This window comes from Entelurus aequoreus, linkage group LG04 (genome assembly GCF_033978785.1).
Source record: "Entelurus aequoreus isolate RoL-2023_Sb linkage group LG04, RoL_Eaeq_v1.1, whole genome shotgun sequence".
Lineage (NCBI taxonomy): Eukaryota > Metazoa > Chordata > Actinopteri > Syngnathiformes > Syngnathidae > Entelurus > Entelurus aequoreus.
In genome coordinates, this window is record NC_084734.1 from 14,752,457 (window position 1) to 14,779,561 (window position 27,105).

The 27,105-nt window shown below is 34.7% G+C and overlaps 1 protein-coding gene across 2 annotated transcripts in view; it reads right to left on the reverse strand.

Moving 5' to 3' along the window:
- kdrl (kinase insert domain receptor like) overlaps positions 1–27,105 on the reverse strand; it is a 234,004-nt gene that overhangs the window by 198,536 nt on the left and 8,363 nt on the right. Inside the window, exon 2 of one of the 2 annotated variants that reach the window (XM_062044282.1) lies at positions 25,940–26,054. In XM_062044282.1, the coding sequence (XP_061900266.1) occupies positions 25,940–26,006 (67 nt within the window). In that variant the 5' untranslated portion in view covers positions 26,007–26,054. Of the gene's footprint in view, positions 1–25,939; positions 26,369–27,105 lie in introns of those variants that run through there. The other variant, XM_062044281.1, reaches the window with a different exon arrangement.

A 27,105-nucleotide genomic window follows, 5' to 3' on the forward strand; every position in this document is an offset into this window, starting at 1 on the left:
GTGGAATATTTCATGTGAAGTAAGTGGAGCCTTGAGTAGGTCAAAAATTCATAGCATTGATTTTAATTAATTTTTATTTTTCTAAACAAAAACACTTTAAAAAATAAAAAGACCACTAAAATTATTAGAGTTTATGGCATTTTTGTTATAGAAACCATGTTTTTTTTTAGCAAACACAAAATATGCAATATTTTTCCCAAAAAATATTTTAAGGTGGAATATTTCAAGTGAAGTAAGTACAGCCTTGAGTGGGTCAATAATTCACAACAACGTGGATTTTGATGCATTATCATTTTCTGAGCAATAACAATTTTTAGAGAGAAAAAAACAGCTTTGTGCTATTACATTGCAACTATGAACTTTTGATGTTCATAGTATTTGATTTCAAGCTGTACGAGATCATGATGACATGATGGACTGATTTGTTTTACATGACTTGGCTTACAACGATGTTATATATTTATTTTATATCTTTTCAAAGACACCATCTGGCTCTCACAGAGCCTGCCAGAAAATAAAAAGTTCTGGCCTTTAAATAAATTGATTGAGATGGCTGTATTGTCACTGTTTATCTACCAGAAACACAAAGTCAGAATTCCCGTCACTTTTCCCGCACTTCCTCCAACGAAGCAACACAACCATCAACAGTCAGGGGAGGATCTTTTTTTGTGTGTGTGTGTTGCGTTCAAGGCGAAAGTAAGACAATGCATGATGACGGCCATGCCAGTCCAGCAGATGTAGAAAGGGTGGCTGAGTGGGATAACAAAAGAGGGAAGTGTCATGGAGTGTTGAGTCACAAAAAAAAAAAAAAGTGACCCTGATGTTAGGGGAGCAACAGTAGCATCCTGTCTCGGTGCACAGGAACAAAATAGCATATTGACCCTGGGGAAGCATCGCAATACACGTTTGATCACAATGGTTAAGCTGCCATTACATAAAAATACTTACGATGTGGTTCATACTGATATTTTTGTCTAGACACATAAATGTACAGTACAAATAGTAAGAACTTGATTGGACAGTGTATGTATGTAGGCTACTTCTACAAAACCCAAAAGCAGTGAAGTTGTCACGTTGTCTAAATGCTAAATAAAAACAGAATACAATGATTTGCAAATCCTTTTCAACTTATATTCAATTGAATGGACTGCAAAGACAATATATTTAATGTTCGAACTGGAAAACTTTGTTATTTTGTGCACATTTTAGCTCATTTGGAATTTGATGCCTGCAACATGTTTCAAAAAGCTGGCACAAGTGGCAAAAAAGACTGAGAAAGTTGAGGAATGCTCATCAAACACTTATTTGGAACATCCCACAGGTGAACAGGCTAATTGGGAACAGGTGGGTGCCGTGATTGGGTATAAAAGCAGCTTCCATGAAATGCTCAGTCATTCACAAACGAGGAGGGGTCACCACTTTGTCAACAAATGCCTGAGTTAATCGTCCAACAGTTTAAGAACAACATTTTTCAACCAGCTATTGCAAGGAATTTAGGGATTTCACCATCTACGCTCCGTAATATCATCTAAAGGTTCCGAGAATCTGGAAAAAAAAAATCCCTGCACGTAAGCGATGATATCAAGGACCTTGGATCCCTCAGGCTGTACTGCATCAAAAAGTGACATCAGTGTGTAGAGGATATCACCACATGGGCTCAGGAACACTTCAGAAAATCACTGTCAGTAACTACAGTTGGTCGCGACATCTGTAAGTGCAAGTTAAAACTCTACTATGCAAAGCCAAAGCCATTTATCAACAACACCCAGAAACGCCGCCGGTTTCGCTGGGCCCCGAGCTCATCTAAGATGGACTGATGCAAAGTGTAAAAGTGTTCTGTGGTCTGACGAGTCCACATTTCAAATTGTTTTTGGAAACTGTGGACGTCGTGTCCTCCGGACCAAAGAGGAAAAGAACCATCCGGATTGTTCTAGGCGCAAAGTGTAAAAGCCAGCATCTGTGATGGTACGGGGGTGTATTAGTGCCCAAGACATGGGTAACTTACACATCTGTGAAGGCACCATTAATGCTGAAAGGCACATACAACTTTTGGAGCAACATATGTTGCCATCCAAGCAACGTTACCATGGACGCCCCTGCTTATTTCCGCAAGACAATGCCAAGCCACGTGTTACAACAGCATGGCTTCATAGAAAAAGAGTGCGGGTACTAGACTGGCCTGCCTGTAGTCCAGACCTGTCTCCCATTGAAAATGTGTGGTGCAATATGAAGGCTAAAATAGCAGAAGGGAGACTGTTGAACAACTTAAGCTGTACATCAAGCAAGAATGGGAAATAATTCCACTTCAAAAATGTGTCTTCTCAGTTCCCAAACGTTTACTGAGTGTTGTTAAAAGGAAAGGCCATGTAACACAGTGGTAAAAATGCCCCTGGGACAACTTTTTTGCAATGTGTTGCTGCCATTAGATTCTAAGTTCATGATTATTTGCAAAACAAAATTAAGTTTCTTAGTGTGAACATTAAATATCTTGTCTTTGCAGTCTATTTAATTGAATATAAGTTGAACAGGATTTGCAAATCATTGTATTCTCTTTTTATTTACCATTTACACAACATCCCAACTTCACTGCTTTTGGGGTTTTGTGCCAACAATGTTAATAGACAATATACCAACAATGGTAAACAATGCTGTATAATAGACTGTATTTATGTTATTCACATGTGAATAATGCTGTATAATAGACTGTATTTATATTATTCACATGTAAAACATACCTAAGTGTTTATTGTCTATTGTGAGCGAACTGTGGTGCTGAATTTCCCCCAGGGATCAATAAAGTACTTTCTATTCTATTCTATGTGGCAGTGGAATAGTGGTCATGCTTTGCCAAAGACAAAGTAAGTCAAACAGTAAGAAAATATAAAAATGAGTGGAAACCCCTTGACAAGACTTTGGATCAGTTGCCAAAGCTCTGTCTGTACAACCTTTGTGTGTGTGTGTGTGTGTGTGTGTGTGTGTGTGTGTGTGTGTGTGTGTGTGTGTGTGTGTGTGTGTGTGTGTGTGTACCCTTCTTGAGACATCAAGAAGGAAAAGTAGCTTCCATATGAGGAGTTGTGAACAAGTTAGGACATAAATCATGGTCCCAACACGGAAAACCATTGCATCTAATAGAGAGCCAAATACTAGAGTCCGTGAACATTGCTCCAAAGTCGGGATTTTTTTGTTGATTTAATGTGCATACAAAAGTAAACATTGACAGGTGCAAAGGCAGCAATATATGATAAAACAAGACGGCAGCTAAAGAAGGACTTCCCTGATTTTACGACTTCCGGTGCTGACGTAAGACAACCAACATCCCATATGTGACCATAGGATGAACAAATACACTACGGCACTAAGACTATAGTGGCCATTAACAGTTAGCTTCTACAGCTGGGTTGCCTAAAATGCGGCACAGGGGCCATCTGTGGTCTGTGACTCCTTTGTCATCGGCCTTACGCACATTACAAAAAACAAAAAATAGAGATCTCATTTGCACCCCTGGTGGTGAAATCTATAAAAAAAAATGGAGGGTGATCCCAAAAAGGAGTGATTTTTCAAATTGACTGTGTCGGTTTTAAAAGTGTTCCCCCTCTGGTTAACATATGAAATAACAAGTGTGTGTCAAAATTTTGAAGTGCTCCCCCCTCTGGCCAACATATGTAATAAAGTGTGTGTAAGAAATTGTAATGCGCCCCCTTTGGCCAAAATTAATAACACAAATAAAATAAATATGTATATAGAGACATACTGTAATAACTTGAAGTAAATAATGAAGATTAAAAACCAATTACAAACAAAACATTTTTTAAAAAATTTAACTAAAATAAATGCGTCTCACAATGCGTCGACTTCTGTTTTGTAAAATTGGGAACAATTTCTCACATTCTTTCTGTTTCTGTAACATTGCAATATTTTCTTGTAAAATGATTATTTTGATGTAAAATTATTACTTTTTAATGCAAAATGGTGACATTTGTCATATAAAATTACGACTCGTATCACAATATTGCCAATTTTGTTTGTTGTTCTTGTAAAATAGTTAAATTGTTGGGAGTACAATTATGACTTTTGTCATAATTTTGCCGAGTAAAATTACGATTATTATTATAAGATTGCCAAAATGACAAAGTTTTCTTATACAATTGTGACTTTTGTCAAGTAAATATTACGACTCTTTTCAGAAAATTGCCAAAATTTTAAGCTTTTCTTGTAAAATTGCGACTGTTATTGAGTGAAATTCCAACTTTTGACATAATATTGCACAAATGTTCCGTTTTTCTCGTAAAATTTTGACTGGCGTGGAGTAAAATGACGACTTTTATTATAATACCGCCAAAATTCTAGGTTTTTCTTGTGAAATTGTGACCTTTTTCATTTTTCAAAACAAGCTTTTTTTTATATTTGCATAGTATGTATGTATTATTAATGTTGTAAATATAAATCTTTATATATCTAGAAAGGGTGGTCCTAAAGAGGTAGGCATTTTACTCAGGCCCCAAAAGGTGATAAATACAAGAATGTGTGTGTGTGTGTGTGTGTGCGTTTGTTTGTTGGAGTTTTCTTTTTGATTCCTCTGAAATACTCCCACTTTGCCAACGGCGAGGTTAAGACAACAGTTGGAGAGAGTGCCGTTTTATTAGCTTGAAATTAGTCTTCAGAGATTCGGAGTAAAATGCCTCAAGACGCTTCTTAAAAAAAAAAACACAAAATAAAGAAACACTGGAGGGGTCATAATGGTAAGTTAAATAGATTTAAGCAATGCCAAACAAACAGGGATCTCTTGAAGGAAGCTAAGTTAAATGATTTGGCTTCCATGGTCCGCGATTAAGACTCAAGGTCAGACGGAAGCTCCTTGAAATTGAAATCTCATGCAGGATTTACAAAGAATAAATTGCAAGCTCTCGGTGGATCCAGCTGGTATGGACCACATACTTCAATCACCAAGCAGTTTGTTGACTTAATCACAGTTTATGGAATTAACTTTATCAGCAACTTCTGTCTGATTTCCCAATCCAAGAGATTGTTGTTTTGTCCTAAGATTTAGCACACCGAGCCTCTAGTGGACTTAAATAAGACCTCTCATTACTCCCGTTCTCCACTTCATCTCAAGTGTCCGGGAAGGAAATTAAAAAAAACACTCCCAAAAACAAGCCAGACATTAATATCCTATTTCTAAAATTATTAAAGGCCTACTGAAACCCACTACTACCAACCACGCAGTCTGATAGTTTATATATCAATGATGAAATCTTAACATTGCAACACATAACTTACAAAGTGCAATTTAAAATTTCCCGCTAAACTTCCGGTTGAAAACGTCTATGTATGATGACGTATGCGCGTGACGTCACTAGATAAACGGAAGTATTGGTACCCCATTGAATCCAATACAAAAAAGCTCTGTTTTCATCTCAAAATTCCACAGTATTCTGGACATCTGTGTTGGTGAATCTTTTGCAATTTGTTTAATGAACAATGAAGACTGCAAAGAAGAAAGTTGTAGATGGGATCGGTGTATTAGCGGCTGGCTGTAGCAACACAACCAGGAGGACTTACTTGGATAGCTGACGCCCTAGCCGACGCTAGCCGCCAACCGCACGGCTGATCGGGTAAAGTCCTTCGTCCTTCCGTCGATCGCTGGAACGCAGGTGAGCACGGGTGTTGATGAGCAGATGAGGGCTGGCGTAGGTGGAGCGCTAATGTTTTTATCATAGCTCTGTGAGGTCCGGTTGCTAAGTTAGCTTCAATGGCGTCGTTAGCAACAGCATTGTTAAGCTTTGCCAGGCTGGGAATTATTAACCGTGTATTTACATGTACATGGTTTAATAGTATTGTTGATCTTCTGACTATCCTTCCAGTCAGGGATTTATTTATTTTGTTTCTATCTGCATTTGAGCCCGATGCTATCACGTTAGCTCAGTAGCTAAACAGCTTCGCCGATGTATTGTCGTGGAGATAAAAGTCACTGTGAATGTCCATTTCGCGTTCTCGACTCTCATTTTCAAGAGGATATAGTATCCGAGGTGGTTTAAAATACAAATTCGTGATCCACAATAGAAAAAGGAGAGAGTGTGGAATCAAATGAGTCAACTTGTACCTAAGTTACGGTCAGAGCGAAAAAAGATACGTCCTGCACTGCACTCTAGTCCTTCACTCTCATGTTCCTCATCCACAAATCTTTCATCCTCGCTCAAATTAATGGGGTAACCGTCGCTTTCTCGGTCCGAATCTCTCTCGCTCCATTGAAAACAATGGTAGAATGCAAGAGTCCTTCCTCTGGGGACGTCACGCTACTTCCGGTATAGGCAAGGCTTTTTTTTTATCAGCGACCAAAAGTTGCGACCTTTATCGTTGTTGTTCTCTACTAAATCCTTTCATCAAAAACACGGCAATATCGCGAAATGATCAAGTATGACACATAGAATGGATCTGCTATCCCCGTTTAAATAAAAAAAATTCATTTCAGTAGGCCCTTAAAGCAAACATTTGGGAGGTTGGAAGAGATTTATCCACAAACAGTTAGGGATGTAACGATATCAACACCTAACGGCACGATATCGTCACGGTATTGAAGCCACGGTGCGGTATTGCCAATGACTTGGAGAAAATGCCATAGAGCAGAGCTGGGCAAATATTTTTGACTCGGGGGCCACGTTGAGAGAAAAAATGTGTCTGGGGGGGCCAATGTGTACCGTATTTTTCGGACTATAAGTCGCAGTTTTTTTTTTATAGTTTGGCCGGGGGTGCGACTTATACTCAGGAGCGACTTATGTGTGAAATTATTAACACATTACCGTAAAATATCAAATAATATTATTTAGCTCATTCACGTAAGAGACTAGACGTATAAGATTTCATGGGATTTAGCGATTAGGAGTGACAGATTGTTTGGTAAACGTATAGCATGTTCTATATGTTATAGTTATTTGAATGACTCTTACCATAATATGTTACGTTAACATACCAGGCACGTTCTCAGTTGGTTATTTATGCCTCATATAACCTACCCGTTATTTGTATTTGATCTTGTTTCTGAGTTTTTGCTACATTTTTGCTACAAGTGTTTTGTAAAGCACCAACTCGGCGAGTCCAAATAAAAGCCAGAAAATGTGAGCAAAACCTACAAGATTTAAGCTTTTATCAAAGGCAGCAATCATAAATAAATCTTTCAGCACATACACAATGTTGACATCTACAGTTATATTTTGATAATCATAAATGAATCTTTCAGGACATACACAATGTTGACATCTATAGTTATATTTTGATAAACAATCATAAATGAATCTTTCAGCACATACACAATGTTGACATCTATAGTTATATTTTGATAAACTATCATAAATGGATCTTTCAGCACATACACAATATTGACATCTATAGTTATATTTTGATAAACTATCATAAATGAATCTTTCAGCACATACACAATGTTGACATCTATAGTTATATTTTGATAAACAATCATAAATGAATCTTTCAGCACATACACAATGTTGACATCTATAGTTACATTTTGATATACAATCATAAATGAATCTTTCAGCACATACACAATGTTGACATCTATAGTTATATTTTGATAAACAATCATAAATGAATCTTTCAGCACATACTCAATGTTGACATCTATAGTTATATTTTGATAAACTATCATAAATGAATCTTTCAGCACATACACAATGTTGACATCTATAGTTATATTTTGATAAACAATCACAATTTAATATTTCAACACATACACAATGTTGACATCTATAGTTATATTTTGATAAACAATCATAAATGAATCTTTCAGCACATACACAATGTCGACATCTATAGTTATATTTTGCTAAACAATCATAAATGAATATTTCAGAACATACACAATGTTGACATCTATAGTTATATTTTGATAAACAATCATAAATGAATCTTTCAGCACATACACAATGTTGACATCTATAGTTATATTTTGATAAACAATCACAATTTAATATTTCAACACATACACAATGTTGACATCTATAGTTATATTTTGATAAACAATCATAAATGGATCTTCCAGCACATACACAATGTTGACATCTATAGTTATATTTTGATAAACAATCATAAATGGATCTTCCAGCACATACACAATGTTGACATCTATAGTTATATTTTGATAAACAATCATAAATGGATCTTCCAGCACATACATAATGTTGACATCTATAGTTATATTTTCATAAACAATCATAAATGAATCTTTCAGCACATACACAGTGTTGACATCTATAGTTATATTTTGATAAACAAGCATAAGTGAATCTTTCAGCACATACACAATGTTGACATCTAGTTATATTTTGATAAACAATCCCAATTTAATATTTCAGCACATACACAGTGTTGACATCTACAGTTATATTTTGATAAACTATCATAAATGAATCTTTCAGCACATACACAATGTTGACATCTACAGTTATATTTTGATAAACAATCACAATTTAATATTTCAGCACATACACAATGTTGACATCTATAGTTATATTTTGATAAACAATCATAAATGAATCTTTCAGCACATACACAATGTTGACATCTATAGTTATATTTTGATAAACAATCATAAATGAATCTTCCAGCACATACACAATGTTGACATCTATAGTTATATTTTGATAAACAATCATAAATGAATCTTTCAGCACATACGCAATGTTGACATCTATAGTTATATTTTGATAAACAATCATAAGTTAATCTTTCAGCACATACACAATGTTGACATCTACAGTTATATTTTGATAATCATAAATGAATCTTTCAGTACATACACAATGTTGACATCTATAGTTATATTTTGATAAACAATCATAAGTTAATCTTTCAGCACATACACAATGTTGACATCTACAGTTATATTTTGATAATCATAAATGAATCTTTCAGCACATACACAATGTTGACATCTATAGTTACATTTTGATAAACAATCATAAATGAATCTTTCAGCACATACACAATGTTGACATCTATAGTTATATTTTGATAAACAATCATAAATGAATCTTTCAGCACATACTCAATGTTGACATCTATAGTTATATTTTGATAAACTATCATAAATGAATCTTTCAGCACATACACAATGTTGACATCTATAGTTATATTTTGATAAACAATCACAATTTAATATTTCAACACATACACAATGTTGACATCTATAGTTATATTTTGATAAACAATCATAAATGAATCTTTCAGCACATACACAATGTTGACATCTATAGTTATATTTTGATAAACAATCATAAATTAATCTTTCAGCACATACGCAATGTTGACATCTATAGTTATATTTTGATAAACAATCACAATTCAATATTTCAGCACATACACAATGTTGACATCTATAGTTATATTTTGATAATCAAATTAATATTTCAGCACATACACAATGTTGACATCTATAGATATATTTTGATAAACAATCATAAATGAATCTTTCAGCACATACACAATGTTGACATCTATAGTTACATTTTGATAAACAATCATAAATTAATCTTTCAGCACATACACAATGTTGACATCTATAGTTATATTTTAATAAACTATAATAAATGAATTTTTCGGCACATACACAATGTTGACATCCATAGTTATATTTTGATAAAGACGGGGGAAAACACGCTACTCGTAAATGGCGTGTGCAACAACAACAACAACAACAACAACAACAAACATGGCTGTAGACACAAAGTTAAATCATGAAATGCAACCTTAACCGAGCAAAAACGATACATATTTATCCGGGAGAGTCTTGATACCAACTTCCTTGACCCAGCCACACACAAATAAGTTGTAGACCTCCATGCTTTGGAGCAACCAGATAGCTCGACATGTCCGGCAACTCCACCGACGTATAATCCTTGATATCGCTTGACAAATCCTTTTTTTTTGATAACGTAACGATCTATTCCATTGCATTGTTAGATTGTCAGACAATTTGATGTCCCATCACTAATTGTTCTAGCAGCCAAGGCTCTCCTTTCCTCCCTCCTATTGTGTGACCGCTCAACGTCACTCAGAAGTAGCAGAAGAACATCCAGGGTGAATTCTCTGCTCAGGTAGCATGACCTTTACTCCCAAGAACAATCCCTCTCGGCCCTGACGTCCGCTTCCTTCTTCTGTCTTTCCCACGCTTTGTGTGGACGCTGAAGGAAAACCAGGTTGCAGACAACAGGGCATCAGGAAGACTATTTCCTTTGTTTGGAAGGGCTGTTTATTAGGAAGGCTTGTGCATCTCAGCGGCTCAAAAGTGGAGGAACATCCAACTTTTTACAACCTTATGTTGTGTCATTTGAGGTATGTACAGTACAGGAGACAATGAAATGGACCGGGGCCATGAAGACGAAACATTCTTTTTCGTGGACATGTTTAATCCTTTTCACCCCGCGATTACAATAGCTGGAACAAACAGACTCAACCTTGTGTGTTCGTTTCAAATAATTCCACAAAACAAGTGAGACACAGCCAGTTAACGCAACTAGTCCGCCATAAAATTGAGCTCTTTGGCCACAATACCCAGCGATGTGTTTGGAGGAGAAAAGGTGAGGCCTTTAATCCCAGGAACACCATACCAACAGTCAAGCATAGTGGTGGTAGTGTTATGCTCTGGGCCTGTTTTGCTGCCAATGGAACTGGTGCTTTACAGAGAGTAAATGGGACTATGAAAAAGGAGGATTATCTCAAAATTCTTCAGGACAACCTAAAATCATCAGCCCGGAGGTTGGGTCTTTGGCGCAGTTGGGTGTTCCAACAGGACAATGACCCCCAAACCATACTTGCCAACCCTCCCGATTTTTCCGGGAGACTCCTGAATTTCAGTGCCAATCCCGAAAATCTCCCGGGGCAACCATTCTCCCGAATTTCTCCCTATTTTCCACCCGGACAACAATATTGGGGGCGTGCCTTAAAGGCCTACTGAAACCCACTACTACCGACCACGCAGTCTGATAGTTTATATATCAATGATGAAATCTTAACATTGCAACACATGCCAATACGGCCAGGTTAACTTATAAAGTGCAATTTTAAATTTCCCGCTAAACTTCCGGTTGAAAACGCCTTTGGATGATGACGTATGCGCGTGACGTAGCCAGTGAAACAGAAGTATCGTACCCCATTGAAAACAATACAAAATAGTTCTGTTTTCATCTCATAATTCCACAGTATTCTGGACATCTGCGTTGGTGAATCTTTTGCAATTTGTTTAATGAACAATGAAGACTGCAAAGAAGAAAGTTGTAGGTGGGATCGGTGTATTAGCGGCTGGCTGTAGCAACACAACCAGGAGGACTTACTTGGATAGCAGACGCGCTAGCCGATGCTAGCCGCCAACCGCACCGATGATCGGGTGAAGTCCTTCGTCGCGCCGTCGATCGCTGGAACGCAGGTGAGCACGGGTGTTGATGAGCAGATGAGGGCTGGCTGGCGTAGGTGGAGCGCTAATGTTTTTATCATAGCTCTGTGAGGTCCCATTATACTAAGTTAGCTTCAATGGCGTCGTTAGCAACAGCATTGTTAACCTTCGCCAGGCTGGAAAGCATTAACCGTGTATTTACATGTCCATGGTTTAATAGTATTGTTGATCTTCTGTCTATCCTTCCAGTCAGGGATGTATTTATTTTGTTTCTATATGCAATTAAGCACGATGCTATCACGTTAGCTCCGTAGCTAAAGTGCTTCGCCGATGTATTGTAGTGGAGATAAAAATCACTGTGAATGTCCATTTCGCGTTCTCGACTCTCATTTTCAAGAGGATATAGTATCCGAGGTGGTTTAAAATACAAATCCGTGATCCACAATAGAAAAAGGAGAGAGTGTGGAATCCAATGAGCCAGCTTGTACCTAAGTTACGGTCAGAGCGAAAAAAGATATGTCTTGCACTGCATTCTAGTCCGTCACTCTAACGTTCCTCATCCACGAATCTTTCATCCTCGCTCAAATTAATGGGGTGATCGTCGCTTTCTCGGTCCGAATCTCTCTAGCTGCATTGAAAACAATAGGAAAATGTGAGGAGATGATCAACTGACTACGTCACGCTACTTCCGGTAGGGGCAAGGCTTTTTTTTTTTAATCAGAGACCAAAAGTTGTGAACTTTATCGTCGTCGTTCTCTACTAAATCCTTTCAGCAAAAATATGGCAATATCGCGAAATGATCAAGTATGACACATAGAATGGATCTGATATCCCCGTTTAAATAAATAAAAATAATTTCAGTAGGCGAAGTCGCAGAGAAGGGTCAATTGACATTTTTACCTAGAAAACACACAAGAGGGTCATTTGACCCCTAGTCCCCCCTGTGGACACTCCTTTTGTTATGAAAATGTGGCTGTTAGTGGCACACGGCAGGGGGCCACTTGAGCCTGTGTGGGGGAGGGGACCTTACAGCTCAAGCTTTAGTTCTGAGGTAGGTTGTGTGTGTTTTTGCAAGGATCAACAGAATGAAGGGATCAACACTCTGACATTTATTGTTAAAAAAAATACAAAACAAAACATATTTACAAAGAATGAAAAAGCAACTGTTTTCCCAGTTTTGGTGTGGAGGGTTGTTGCAGAAGCAATTGTTATTTTTGTGTGCCAAAAATACTTTAAAAAAAAATTTTTACAAAGAAAAAAGCATATTTACAAAGAATGAAAAACCATGTCCATGTAAACGTGACTGACATACATTTGAGCAGTCACTCACAATCCTGGCACTGCCATTGCTCCTTTCGGCATTTCCCACATGTATAATTTTTCTGTCTACCTAGACAAACTGCCCCTAACAGCCTCATTACCATAACAAAATGAGTGATTAGTGTATTCGGGAAAAGCGTCGGGCCAAATGACCCCTCTCTGGGTCTTCTAGGTAGACAGAAAAATGCTGGGACTTCTAGTGTTAATAATAATAATAATGGATTAGATTTATATAGCGCTTTTCTAGACACTCAAAGCGCTTCACAGAGAAGTGAGAACCCATCATTCATTCACACCCGGTGGTGGTAAGCTACTTTCGTAGCCACAGCTGCCCTGGGGTAGACTGACGGTGCCTTTAGCGTCCTCTCTCACCTGCAAAGGAGACTATTATATATGTCTCCGTTATCCGTAGGTTTATCTATAACCCATAAAGTAGGCAGGCACGGAGCTATTTCTCAGCGTGTGTTTATTCCAGCCGGCACGTTAACGCACTGACACACAACATCCGGATTCCCATCATGCATTGCTTCAAAACTACGGCAAGTACAAAAGTTTGCAGTAACGTCCAAAAATATAGCAGAGACGAAGCAGAAGAACGAAGAAGAGACATGGCGACGACGAGTAAGAAGCAGAAGTACACTTGCAAGTTCCAAAATGATTGGAAAAAATAATTTCAGTTCATCCAGGACAGCTCGAAGGGGAAGGGGTATGCTGGCCCCCCAACCTCAACACCCCCCCCCCCCCCCCATCTCCCGAATTCGGAGGTCTCAAGGTTGGCAAGTATGCCCCAAACACACGTCAAAAGTAGTAAAGGAATGGCTAAATCAGGCTAGAATGAAGGTTTTAGAATGGCCTGACTTAGACGTGTGGACAATGCTGAAGAAACAAGTCCATGTCAGAAAACCAACACATTTAGCTGAACTGCACCAATTTTGTCAAGAGGAGTGGTCAAAAATTTAAGCAGAAGCTTGTGGATGGCTACCAAAAGCGCCTTATTGCAGTGAAACTTGCCAAGGGACATGTAAGCAAATATTAACATTGCTGTATGTATACTTTTGACCCAGCACATTTGCTCACATTTTCAGTAGACCCATAATAAATTCATAAAAGAAGCAAACTTCATGAATGTTTTTTTTGTGACTAACAAGTATGTGCTCCAATCACTCTATCACAAAAAAATTATTGGAAACTCAAGACAGCCATGACATTATGTTGTTTACAAGTGTATGTAAACTTTTAACCACGAATATTTGTATCATGGCATCACATTAACAATAATCAGGCAATCAAGAAGGACAGGACTTCCTCTAGTGGATTAAGAAAGAAGTGAAACTATACTCTGTACTAGTTAATGCAGAGTTAAAGGCCTACTGAAACCCACTACTACCGACCACGCAGTCTGATAGTTTATATATCAATGATGAAATCTTAACATTGCAACACATGCCAATACGGCCGGGTTAACTTATAAAGTGCAATTTTAAATTTCCCGCTAAACTTCCGGTTCAAAACTCCTTTGGATGACGACGTATGCGCGTGACGTAGCCAGTGAAACAGAGGTATGGATCCCCCATTGAAGCCAATACAAACTAGCTCTGTTTTCATCTCATTATTCCACAGTATTCTGGACATCTGTGTTGGTGAATCTGTTGCAATTTGTTCATTGCATTATGGAGCAAGAAGCTGAGCAAGCAAAGAAGAAAGTTGTCAGTGCGAATCGGAGTATTTTGCGAGGGATATCAGCAACGCAACACAGCCGGCGTTTCATTGTTTACATTCCCGAAAGATGCAGTCAAGATGGAAGAACTCGGACAACAGAGACTCTTACCAGGAGGACTTTGACTTCGATACACAGACGCCTGTAGAGAACTGGGACAACACAGACTCTTACCGGGATTACTTTGATTTGGATACACAGACGCAGACGCGGTACCGTGAGTACGCAGCTGTGCTTCCAAACATTTGATCGCTTGCCCGTGCATGCGTGTCACGTACGTAACTTTGGTTAAATATATAAGCTTTATGAACCTTGGGTTAGGTGAACGGTCCTTTGAGCTGAGTGATTGTGTGTGTTGTGCAGGTGTTTGAATTGTATTGGCGGGTTATATGGATGGGAGCTAGGAGCTAGCATAACAAACATCTAGGTGTTTGTTATGCGGGATTAATTTGTGGCATATTATATATAAGCCTGCTTGTGTTGTGGCTAATAGAGTATATATATGTCTTGTGTTTATTTACTGTTGTAGTCATTCCCAGCTGAATATCAGGTCCCACCCGCCTCTCACAGCATCTTCCCTATCTGAATCGCTTCCACTCCCCACTAGTCCTTCACTTGCACTTTCCTCATCCGCAAATCTTTCATCCTCGCTCAAATTAATGGGGAAATCGTCGCTTTCTCAGTCCGAATCTCTCTCACTTCTGGCCGCCATCATTGTAAACAATAGGGAACTTTGCGGAAATGTTCAACTGACTACGTCACGCTACTTCCGGTAGGGGCAAGGCTTTTTTTTGTCAGATACCAAAAGTTGCGATCTTTATCGTCGTTGTTCTCTACTAAATCCTTTCAGCAAAAATATGGCAATATCGCGAAATGATCAAGTATGACACATAGAATAGATCTGCTATCCCCGTTTAAATAAATAAAAATGTCATTTCAGTAGGCCTTTAACAAGGTACAGTATTTTGATATCAAATACAGATGTGGAACGTACTGTAACCGGGTTGCTTTATTGTGTATTTGTACTTTTAAAGTCAACATTACAGTACATTAAATATGCTCATTAATATAAGCTAGTTGAAAAAAAACATCTTAGCTTGTGTGTTTATATATGACAGGGCACACACAATAGAGAATTCATTAGTTTTCAGAAAATTGTTTATGAAGAGCTGCACTTTTAACACTTTCAAATGCCATTATTTGCTACAATTAAAATAATGAATAACAAAACGCACCTGGAAATAGTAGTGAATGGTATCGGACAACCATCAGGGAAAATTGATCATTGGTATTTTGCATGAAAATTATGTTTTTTGCACATTATTCCACAAAGCTTCATCAAGCACAAAGAGAAACTCCACTAAAAATGTAAATTAACTTTTGAAAGGGACCCTAAAGTTTTTGTTTCTTGCATTGAACAACGTTTAAGTCAAATTCCTCGTGTGTTAAAAATACATGGCCAAATAATGTCAGGACAATTGATCGTTGGTATTTGCATGAATGTATTGCACATTATTCCACAAAAGCCTTGCTTCATCAAACAATACATTCTGCTTTTTACAAAGAGAAACTCCACTAAAAATGTACTTTTAAAAGGGGACCTCAACTTTTTGTTTCTTGCATATTATTCCACAAAGATCAATAAAGTTTGTCTAAGTCAAATTCCTTGTGTGTTAAAAAAATACATGGCCAAATAATGTCAGGAAACTTGATCATTGGTATTTTGCATGAACATTGTGTTTTTTTGCATATTATTCCACAAAGATCAATGAAGTTTGTCTAAGTCTAATTCCTCGTGTGTTAAAAATCCATGGCAAAATAGTGTCAGGAAACTTGATCATTGGTATTTTGCATGAACATTAGGTATTTTGCATATTATTACACAAAATATTTGCTTCATCAAACAATACCTTCTGTTTTTTTTTTTTCATTGTACAAAGAAAACCCAACTAAAAATGTGTCTAAGTCTAATTCCTCGTGTGTTAAAAATACATGGCCAAATAATGTCAGGAATCTTGATCATTGGTATTTTGCATGAAAATTATGGTTTTTTGCATATAATTCCACAAAGATCAATAAAGTTTGTCTAAGTCTATAGTCAAATTCCTTGTGTGTTAAAAAATACATGGCCTAATAATGTCAGGAAACTTGATCATTGGTATTTGCACAAAAATTATGTTTTTTTGCATATAATTCCACAAAGATCAATAACGTTTGTCTAAGTCTATAGTCTAATTCCTTGTGTGTTTAAAAATACATGGCCAAATAATGTCAGGAAACTTGATCATTGGTATTTTGCATGAAAATTATGTTTTTTTGCATATAATTCCACAAAGATCAATAAAGTTTGTCTAAGTCAAATTCCTTGTGTGTTAAAAATACATGGCCAAATAATGTCAGGAAACTTGATCATTGGTATTTGCACAAAAATTATGTTTTTTTGCATATTATTCCACAAAGATCAATAAAGTTTGTCTAAGTCTATAGTCTAATTCCTTGTGTGTTTAAAAATACATGGCCAAATAATGTCAGGAAACTTGTTTATTGGTATTTTGCATGAACATTATGTTTTTTTGCATATAATTCCACAAAGATCAATAAAGTTTGTCTAAGTCAAATTCCTTGTGTGTTAAAAATACATGGCCAAATAATGTCAGGAAACTTGATCATTGGTATTTGCACAAAAATTATGTTTTTTTGCATATTATTCCACAAAGATCAATAAAGTTTGTCTAAGTCTATAGTCTAATTCCTTGTGTGTTTAAAAATACATGGCCAAATAATGTCAGGAAACTTGATCATTGGTATTTTGCATGAAAATTATGTTTTTTTGCATATAATTCCACAAAGATCAATAAAGTTTGTCTAAGTCAAATTCCTTGTGTGTTAAAAATACATGGCCTAATAATGTCAGGAAACTTGATCATTGGTATTTGCACAAAAATTATGTTTTTTTGCATATTATTCCACAAAGATCAATAAAGTTTGTCTAAGTCTATAGTCTAATTCCTTATGTGTTTAAAAATACATGGCCAAATAATGTCAGGAAACTTGATCATTGGTATTTTGCATGAAAATTATGTTTTTTTGCATATAATTCCACAAAGATCAATAAAGTTTGTCTAAGTCAAATTCCTTGTGTGTTAAAAATACATGGCCAAATAATGTCAGGAAACTTGATCATTGGTATTTGCACAAAAATTATGTTTTTTTGCATATTATTCCACAAAGATCAATAACGTTTGTCTGAGTCTAAGTCAAATTCCTTGTGTGTTAAAAATACATGGCCAAATAATGTCAGGAAACTGGATCATTGGTATTTTGCATGAAAATTATGTTTTTTGCATATTATTACACAAATATCAATAAAGTTTGTCTAAGTGTAAGTCAAATTCCTTGTGTGTTTAAAAATACATGGCCAAATAATGTCAGGTTACTTTAACATTGTTATTTTGCATGAACATTATGTATTTTGCATATTATTCCACAAAATATTTGCTTCATCAAACAACACCTTCTGCTTTTTTTTTTCATTGTACGAAGAAAATCCAACTAAAAATGTGTCTAAGTCTAATTCCTTGTGTGTTTAAAAATACATGGCCAAATAATGTCAGGAATCTTGATCATTGGTATTTTGCATGAAAATTATGTTTTTTTTGCATATAATTCCACAAAGATCAATAAAGTTTGTCTAAGTCTAAGTCTAATTCCTTGTGTGTTTAAAAATACATGGCCAAATAATGTCAGGAAACTTGATCATTGGTATTTTGCATAAAAATTATGTTTTTTTGCATATAATTCCACAAAGATCAATAAAGTTTGTCTAAGTCAAATTCCTTGTGTGTTAAAAATACATGGCCAAATAATGTCAGGAAACTTGATCATTGGTATTTGCACAAAAATTATGTTTTTTTGCATATTATTCCACAAAGATCAATAACGTTTGTCTGAGTCTAAGTCAAATTCCTTGTGTGTTAAAAATACATGGCCAAATAATGTCAGGAAACTGGATCATTGGTATTTTGCATGAAAATAATGTTTTTTGCATATTATTACACAAATATCAATAAAGTTTGTCTAAGTCTAAGTCAAATTCCTTGTGTGTTTAAAAATACATGGCCAAATAATGTCAGGTTACTTTAACATTGTTATTTTGCATGAACATTATGTATTTTGCATATTATTCCACAAAATATTTGCTTCATCAAACAACACCTTCTGCTTTTTTTTTCATTGTACGAAGAAAATCCAACTAAAAATGTGTCTAAGTCTAATTCCTTGTGTGTTTAAAAATACATGGCCAAATAATGTCAGGAATCTTGATCATTGGTATTTTGCATGAAAATTATGTTTTTTTTGCATATAATTCCACAAAGATCAATAAAGTTTGTCTAAGTCTAAGTCTAATTCCTTGTGTGTTTAAAAATACATGGCCAAATAATGTCAGGAAACTTGATCATTGGTATTTTGCATAAAAATTATGTTTTTTTGCATATAATTCCACAAAGATCAATAAAGTTTGTCTAAGTCAAATTCCTTGTGTGTTAAAAATACATGGCCAAATAATGTCAGGAAACTTGATCATTGGTATTTGCACAAAAATTATGTTTTTTTGCATATTATTCCACAAAGATCAATAACGTTTGTCTGAGTCTAAGTCAAATTCCTTGTGTGTTAAAAATACATGGCCAAATAATGTCAGGAAACTGGATCATTGGTATTTTGCATGAAAATAATGTTTTTTGCATATTATTACACAAATATCAATAAAGTTTGTCTAAGTCTAAGTCAAATTCCTTGTGTGTTTAAAAATACATGGCCAAATAATGTCAGGTTACTTTAACATTGTTATTTTGCATGAACATTATGTATTTTGCATATTATTCCACAAAATATTTGCTTCATCAAACAACACCTTCTGCTTTTTTTTTTCATTGTACGAAGAAAATCCAACTAAAAATGTGTCTAAGTCTAATTCCTTGTGTGTTTAAAAATACATGGCCAAATAATGTCAGGAAACTTGATCATTGGTATTTTGCATGAAAATTATGTTTTTTTTGCATATAATTCCACAAAGATCAATAAAGTTTGTCTAAGTCAAATTCCTTGTGTGTTAAAAATACATGGCCAAATAATGTCAAGAAACTTGATCATTGGTATTTGCACAAAAATTATGTTTTTTTGCATATTATTCCACAAAGATCAATAACGTTTGTCTGAGTCTAAGTCAAATTCCTTGTGTGTTAAAAATACATGGCCAAATAATGTCAGGAAACTTGATCATTGGTATTTTGCATGAAAATTATGTTTTTTGCATATTATTACACAAAGATCAATAAAGTTTGTCTAAGTCTAAGTCAAATTCCTTGTGTGTTAAAAATACATGGCCAAATAATGTCAGGTTACTTTAACATTGTTATTTTGCATGAACATTATGTATTTTGCATATTATTCCACAAAATATTTGCTTCATCAAACAACACCTTCTGCTTTTTTTTTCATTGTACAAAGAAAACCCAACTAAAAATGTGTCTAAGTCTAAGTCTAATTCCTTGTGTGTTTAAAAATACATGGCCAAATAATGTCAGGAATCTTGATCATTGGTATTTTGCATGAAAATTATGTTTTTTTGCATATAATTCCACAAAGATCAATAAAGTGTGTCTAAGTCTAAGTCTAATTTCTTGTGTGTTTAAAAATACATGGCCAAATAATGTCAGGAAACTTGATCATTGGTATTTTGCATAAAAATTATGTTTTTTTTAATATTATTCCATAAAGATCAATAAAGTTTGTCTAAGTTAAATTCCTTGTGTGTTAAAAAAAATACATGGCCTAATGTCAGGAAACTTGATCATTGGTATTTGCACAAAAATTATGTTTTTTTGCATATTATTCCACAAAGATCAATAAAGTTTGTCTAAATCTATAGTCTAATTCCTTGTGTGTTTAAAAATACATGGCCAAATAATGTCAGGAAACTTGATCATTGGTATTTTGCATGAAAATTATGTTTTTTTGCATATAATTCCACAAAGATCAATAAAGTTTGTCTAAGTCAAATTCCTTGTGTGTTAAAAATACATGGCCTAATAATGTCAGGAAACTTGATCATTGGTATTTGCACAAAAATTATGTTTTTTTGCATATTATTCCACAAAGATCAATAAAGTTTGTCTAAGTCTATAGTCTAATTCCTTGTGTGTTTAAAAATACATAGCCAAATAATGTCAGGAAACTTGATCATTGGTATTTTGCATGAAAATTATGTTTTTTTGCATATAATTCCACAAAGATCAATAAAGTTTGTCTGAGTCTAAGTCAAATTCCTTGTGTGTTAAAAATACATGGCCAAATAATGTCAGGTTACTTTAACATTGTTATTTTGCATGAACATTATGTATTTTGCATATTATTCCACAAAATATTTGCTTCATCAAACACCTTCTGCTTTTTTTTTCATTGTACAAAGAAAACCCAACTAAAAATGTGTCTAAGTCTAATTCCTTGTGTGTTTAAAAATACATGGCCAAATAATGTCAGGAATCTTGATCATTGGTATTTTGCATGAAAATCATGTTTTTTTGCATATAATTCCACAAAGATCAATAAAGTTTGTCTAAGTCTAAGTCTAATTCCTTGTGTGTTTAAAAATACATGGCCAAATAATGTCAGGAAACTTGATCATTGGTATTTTGCATAAAAATTATGTTTTTTTAAATATTATTCCATAAAGATCAATAAAGTTTGTCTAAGTCAAATTCCTTGTGTGTTAAAAAATACATGGCCTAATAACGTCAGGAAACTTGATCATTGGTATTTGCACAAAAATTATGTTTTTTTGCATATTATTCCACAAAGCTCAATAAAGTTTGTCTAAGTCTATAGTCTAATTCCTTGTGTGTTTAAAAATACATGGCCAAATAATGTCAGGAAACTTGATCATTGGTATTTTGCATGAAAATTATGTTTTTTTGCATATTATTACACAAAGATCAATAAAGTTTGTATATTATTCCACAAAATCATTGCTTCATTAAACAACACCTTCTGCTTTTTTGTTGTTGTTATAGTACAAAGAAAAACCCAACTAAAAATGTGTCTAAGTCGAAGTCAGATTCCTCATGCACGGCCAAATAATGTAAGGAAACTTGATCATTGGTACTTTGCGTGAAAATTATGTTTTTTTTGCATATTATTCTCCAAAGATCAACAAAGTTTGTCTAAGTCTAAGTCAAATTCCTTGTGTGTTAAAAAATACATGGCCAAATAATGTCAGGAAACTTGATCATTGGTATTTTGCATGAAAATTATGTTTTTTTGTATATTATTCCACAAAATATTTGCTTCATCAAACACCTTTTTTTTTTTGATAGTACAAAGAAAAACCCAACTAAATGTGTCTAAGTCTAAGTCAAATTCCTTGTGTGTTAAAAATACATGGCCAAATAATGTCAGGAAACTTGATCATTGGTATTTTTCATGAACATTATGTTTTTTGCATATTATTACACAAAGATCAATAAAGTTTGTATATTATTCCACAAAATATTTGCTTCATTAAACAACACCTTCTGCTTTTTTTTGTTGTTATAGTACAAAGAAAAACCCAACTAAAAATGTGTCTAAGTCGAAGTCAGATTCCTCGTGCACGGCCAAATAATGTAAGGAAACTTGATCATTGGTACTTTGCATGAAAATTATGTTTTTTTTTTGCATATTATTCTCCAAAAATCAACAAAGTTTGTCTAAGTCAAATTCCTTGTGTGTTAAAAAATACATGGCCAAATAATGTCAGGAAATTTGATCATTGGTATTTTGCATGAAAATTATGTTTTTTTTGTATATTATTCCACAAAATATTTGCTTCATGAAACACCTTTTTTTTTTTTTGATAGTACAAAGAAAAACCCAACTAAATGTGTCTAAGTCTAAGTCAAATTCCTTGTGTGTTAAAAATACATGGCCAAATAATGTCAGGAAACTTGATCATTGGTATTTTGCAAGAAAATTATGTTTTTTTGTATATTATTCCACAAAATATTTGCTTCATCAAACACCTTCTTTTTTTTTGATAGTACAAAGAAAAACCCAACTAAATGTGTCTAAGTCTAAGTCAAATTCCTTGTGTGTTAAAAATACATGGCCAAATAATGTCAGGAAACTTGATCATTGGTATTTGCACAAAAATTATGTTTTTTTGCATATTATTCCACAAAGATCAATAAAGTTTGTCTGAGTCTAAGTCAAATTCCTTGTGTGTTAAAAATACATGGCCAAATAATGTCAGGAAACTTGATCATTGGTATTTTGCATGAACATTATGTTTTTTGCATATTATTCCACAAAGATCAATGAAGTTTGTCTAAGTCTAATTCCTCGTGTGTTAAAAATACATGGCAAAATAGTGTCAGGAAACTTGATCATTGGTATTTTGCATGAACATTATGTATTTTGCATATTATTCCACAAAATATTTGCTTCATCAAACAACACCTTCTGCTTTTTTTTTTCATTGTACAAAGAAAACCCAACTAAAAATGTGTCTAAGTCTAAGTCTAATTCCTTGTGTGTTTAAAAATACATGGCCAAATAATGTCAGGAATCTTGATCATTGGTATTTTGCATGAAAATTATGTTTTTTTGCATATAATTCCACAAAGATCAATAAAGTTTGTCTAAGTCTAAGTCTAATTCCTTGTGTGTTTAAAAATACATGGCCAAATAATGTCAGGAAACTTGATCATTGGTATTTTGCATAAAAATTATGGGTTTTTTAATATTATTCCATAAAGATCAATAAAGTTTGTCTAAGTTAAATTCCTCGTGTGTTAAAAAATACATGGCCTAATAATGTCAGGAAACTTGATCATTGGTATTTGCACAAAAATTATGTTTTTTTGCATATTATTCCACAAAGATCAATAAAGTTTGTCTAAATCTATAGTCTAATTCCTTGTGTGTTTAAAAATACATGGCCAAATAATGTCAGGAAACTTGATCATTGGTATTTTGCATGAAAATTATGTTTTTTTGCATATAATTCCACAAAGATCAATAAAGTTTGTCTAAGTCAAATTCCTTGTGTGTTAAAAATACATGGCCAAATAATGTCAGGAAACTTGATCATTGGTATTTGCACAAAAATTATGTTTTTTTGCATATAATTCCACAAAGATCAATAAAGTTTGTCTAAGTCTATAGTCTAATTCCTTGTGTGTTTAAAAATACATGGCCAAATAATGTCAGGAAACTTGATCATTGGTATTTTGCATGAAAATGATGTTTTTTTGCATATAATTCCACAAAGATCAATAAAGTTTGTCTAAGTCAAATTCCTTGTGTGTTAAAAATACATGGCCAAATAATGTCAGGAAACTTGATCATTGGTATTTGCACAAAAATTATGTTTTTTTGCATATTATTCCACAAAGATCAATAAAGTTTGTCTGAGTCTAAGTCAAATTCCTTGTGTGTTTAAAAATACATGGCCAAATAATGTCAGGAAACTTGATCATTGGTATTTTGCATGAACATTATGTTTTTTTGCATATTATTCCACAAAGATCAATGAAGTTTGTCTAAGTCTAATTCCTCGTGTGTTAAAAATACATGGCAAAATAGTGTCAGGAAACTTGATCATTGGTATTTTGCATGAACATTATGTATTTTGCATATTATTCCACAAAATATTTGCTTCATCAAACAACACCTTCTGCTCTTTTTTTTCATTGTACAAAGAAAACCCAACTAAAAATGTGTCTAAGTCTAAGTCTAATTCCTTGTGTGTTTAAAAATACATGGCCAAATAATGTCAGGAATCTTGATCATTGGTATTTTGCATGAAAATTATGTTTTTTTGCATATAATTCCACAAAGATCAATAAAGTTTGTCTAAGTCTAAGTCTAATTCCTTGTGTGTTTAAAAATACATGGCCAAATAATGTCAGGAAACTTGATCATTGGTATTTTGCATAAAAATTATGTTTTTTTAAATATTATTCCATAAAGATCAATAAAGTTTGTCTAAGTTAAATTCCTTGTGTGTTAAAAAATGCATGGCCTAATAATGTCAGGAAACTTGATCATTGGTATTTGCACAAAAATTATGTTTTTTTGCATATTATTCCACAAAGATCAATAAAGTTTGTCTAAGTCTATAGTCTAATTCCTTGTGTGTTTAAAAATACATGGCCAAATAATGTCAGGAAACTTGATCATTGGTATTTTGCATGAACATTATGTTTTTTTGCATATTATTCCACAAAGATCAATAAAGTTTGTCTAAGTCAAATTCCTTGTGTGTTAAAAATACATGGCTAAATAATGTCAGGAAACTTGATCATTGGTATTTTGCATGAACATTATGTTTTTTGCATATTATTACACAAAGATCAATAAAGTTTGTATATTATTCCACAAAATATTTGCTTCATTAAACAACACCTTCTGCTTTTTTGTTGTTGTTATAGTACAAAGAAAAACCCAACTAAAAATGTGTCCAAGTCGAAGTCAGATTCCTCGTGCACGGCCAAATAATGTAAGGAAACTTGATCATTGGTACTTTGCATGAAAATTATGTTTTTTTTGCATATTATTCTCCAAAGATCAACAAAGTTTGTCTAAGTCTAAGTCAAATTCCTCGTGTGTTAAAAAATACATGGCCAAATAATGTCAGGAAACTTGATCATTGGTATTTTGCATGAAAATTATGTTTTTTTGTATATTATTCCACAAAATATTTGCTTCATCAAACACCTTTTTTTTTTTGGTAGTACAAAGAAAAACCCAACTAAATGTGTCTAAGTCTAAGTCAAATTCCTTGTGTGTTAAAAAAATACATGGCCAAATAATGTCAGGAAACTTGATCATTGGTATTTTGCATGAAAATTATGTTTTTTTGTATATTATTCCACAAAATATTTGCTTCATCAAACACCTTTTTTTTTTTTGATAGTACAAAGAAAAACCCAACTAAATGTGTCTAAGTCTAAGTCAAATTCCTTGTGTGTTAAAAAATACATGGCCAAATGTCAGGAAACTTGATCATTGGTATTTTGCATGAAAATTATGTTTTTTTGTATATTATTCCACAAAATATTTGCTTCATCAAACCTTTTTTTTTTGATAGTACAAAGAAAAACCCAACTAAATGTGTCTAAGTCTAAGTCAAATTCCTTGTGTGTTAAAAATACATGGGAAACCAACTTTTCTTTAGTTACTGCTATATTAGTTTTGAGTAGATTTGTAGATCTATGCTTGAGTAAAAACACAAAGTAAAATGTGCTTTTACTTCAGTACGATAATAAAAGTTATTTTTCCCACTTTTAACTTGAATTGCTGCAGAAAAATCCTGTCAAAATCCTAGACACGTCATATAGGCAATAGGAACAAGAGTGCAGACATAATAGATGAGTTCAAGTGTGGAGAATGATGTAATGCAGCAAGTTTTTTGAGTGCAAACCTGTTCTCTTAGTGAATAATAGGAATGAATGGCCTACCGCTGGTGAGGGACGCACAACGCAGGATGATGGCCAGCCGGACGCACGCAGACAGCACCATCATCATCCTCTGCAGGCTTCGACAAACTCCTCCAAAAAAGCCAGCAATAGTCCCCTGGGAGGAAATAATAACGATTCCCGTTGAAAAGACACAAGTTGGAAGGCAATCGATGCAATAAAAATCCGCTGGAAAGCCTCAGGTGTGCGCGCGTAAGAGAGCCCCGCTTCTCCCCGCTCCCATGACGCGTTTGCGGGGGATCTCTCCTCCCTGACTCCCGCTTCTTGAGCCCCGGATCCTGCGGGCAGGTGCTGGAAGAAATCGACTCCAAAAAAATGCGATGAACGTGGTTTGTTTTTCAGAGGAGACGCGTAAAAAGCCGAGCCAAGACCAACCAGGGGCGACCTCCCATCGCCTGTGTGCGCGCAGCCCGGGCGTCAGGCACCTTTTATGGGGGGGAAGCGAGCGACGTCACGCGTTTGCGGGGGACGGACGGAGTCTCTCCTCCAAAAGGACGACACCGAATGAGGATTAAATCCTTGTTTTAACAGCATCCCAGAGGGAAATGATGAGTAACTTAATGGGAAAATGTCAACGTCTACAATCAGGGGTGTCAAACTCATTTTAGACACATGGAGAAAAATATACTCCCAAGTGGGCCGGACTTGTAAAATCACAGAAAGATAACTTATGAATAAAGACAACTTCAGATCTTTGTTTAAAAATAGAACACGCACATAATTTTTTTTTTTTTTTTAACACTTAAAGGCCTACTGAAATGATTTTTTTTATTTAAACGGGAATAGCAGATCTATTCTATGTGTCATACTTGATCATTTCGCGATATTGCCATATTTTTGCTGAAAGGATTTAGTATAGAACAACGACGATAAAGATTGCAACTTTTGGTATCTGATAAAAAAAAGGCTTGACCCTACCGGAAGTAGCGTGACGTAGTCAGTTGAACATATACGCAAAGTTCCCTATTGTTTACAATGATGGCCGCATGAAGTGAGAGAGATTCGGACCGAGAAAGCGACAATTTCCCCAATAATTTGAGCGAGGATGAAAGATTTGTGGATGAGTAAAGTGCAAGTGAAGGACTAGTGGGGAGTTGAAGCTATTCAGATAGGGAAGATGCTGTGAGAGCCGCGGGTGACCTGATATT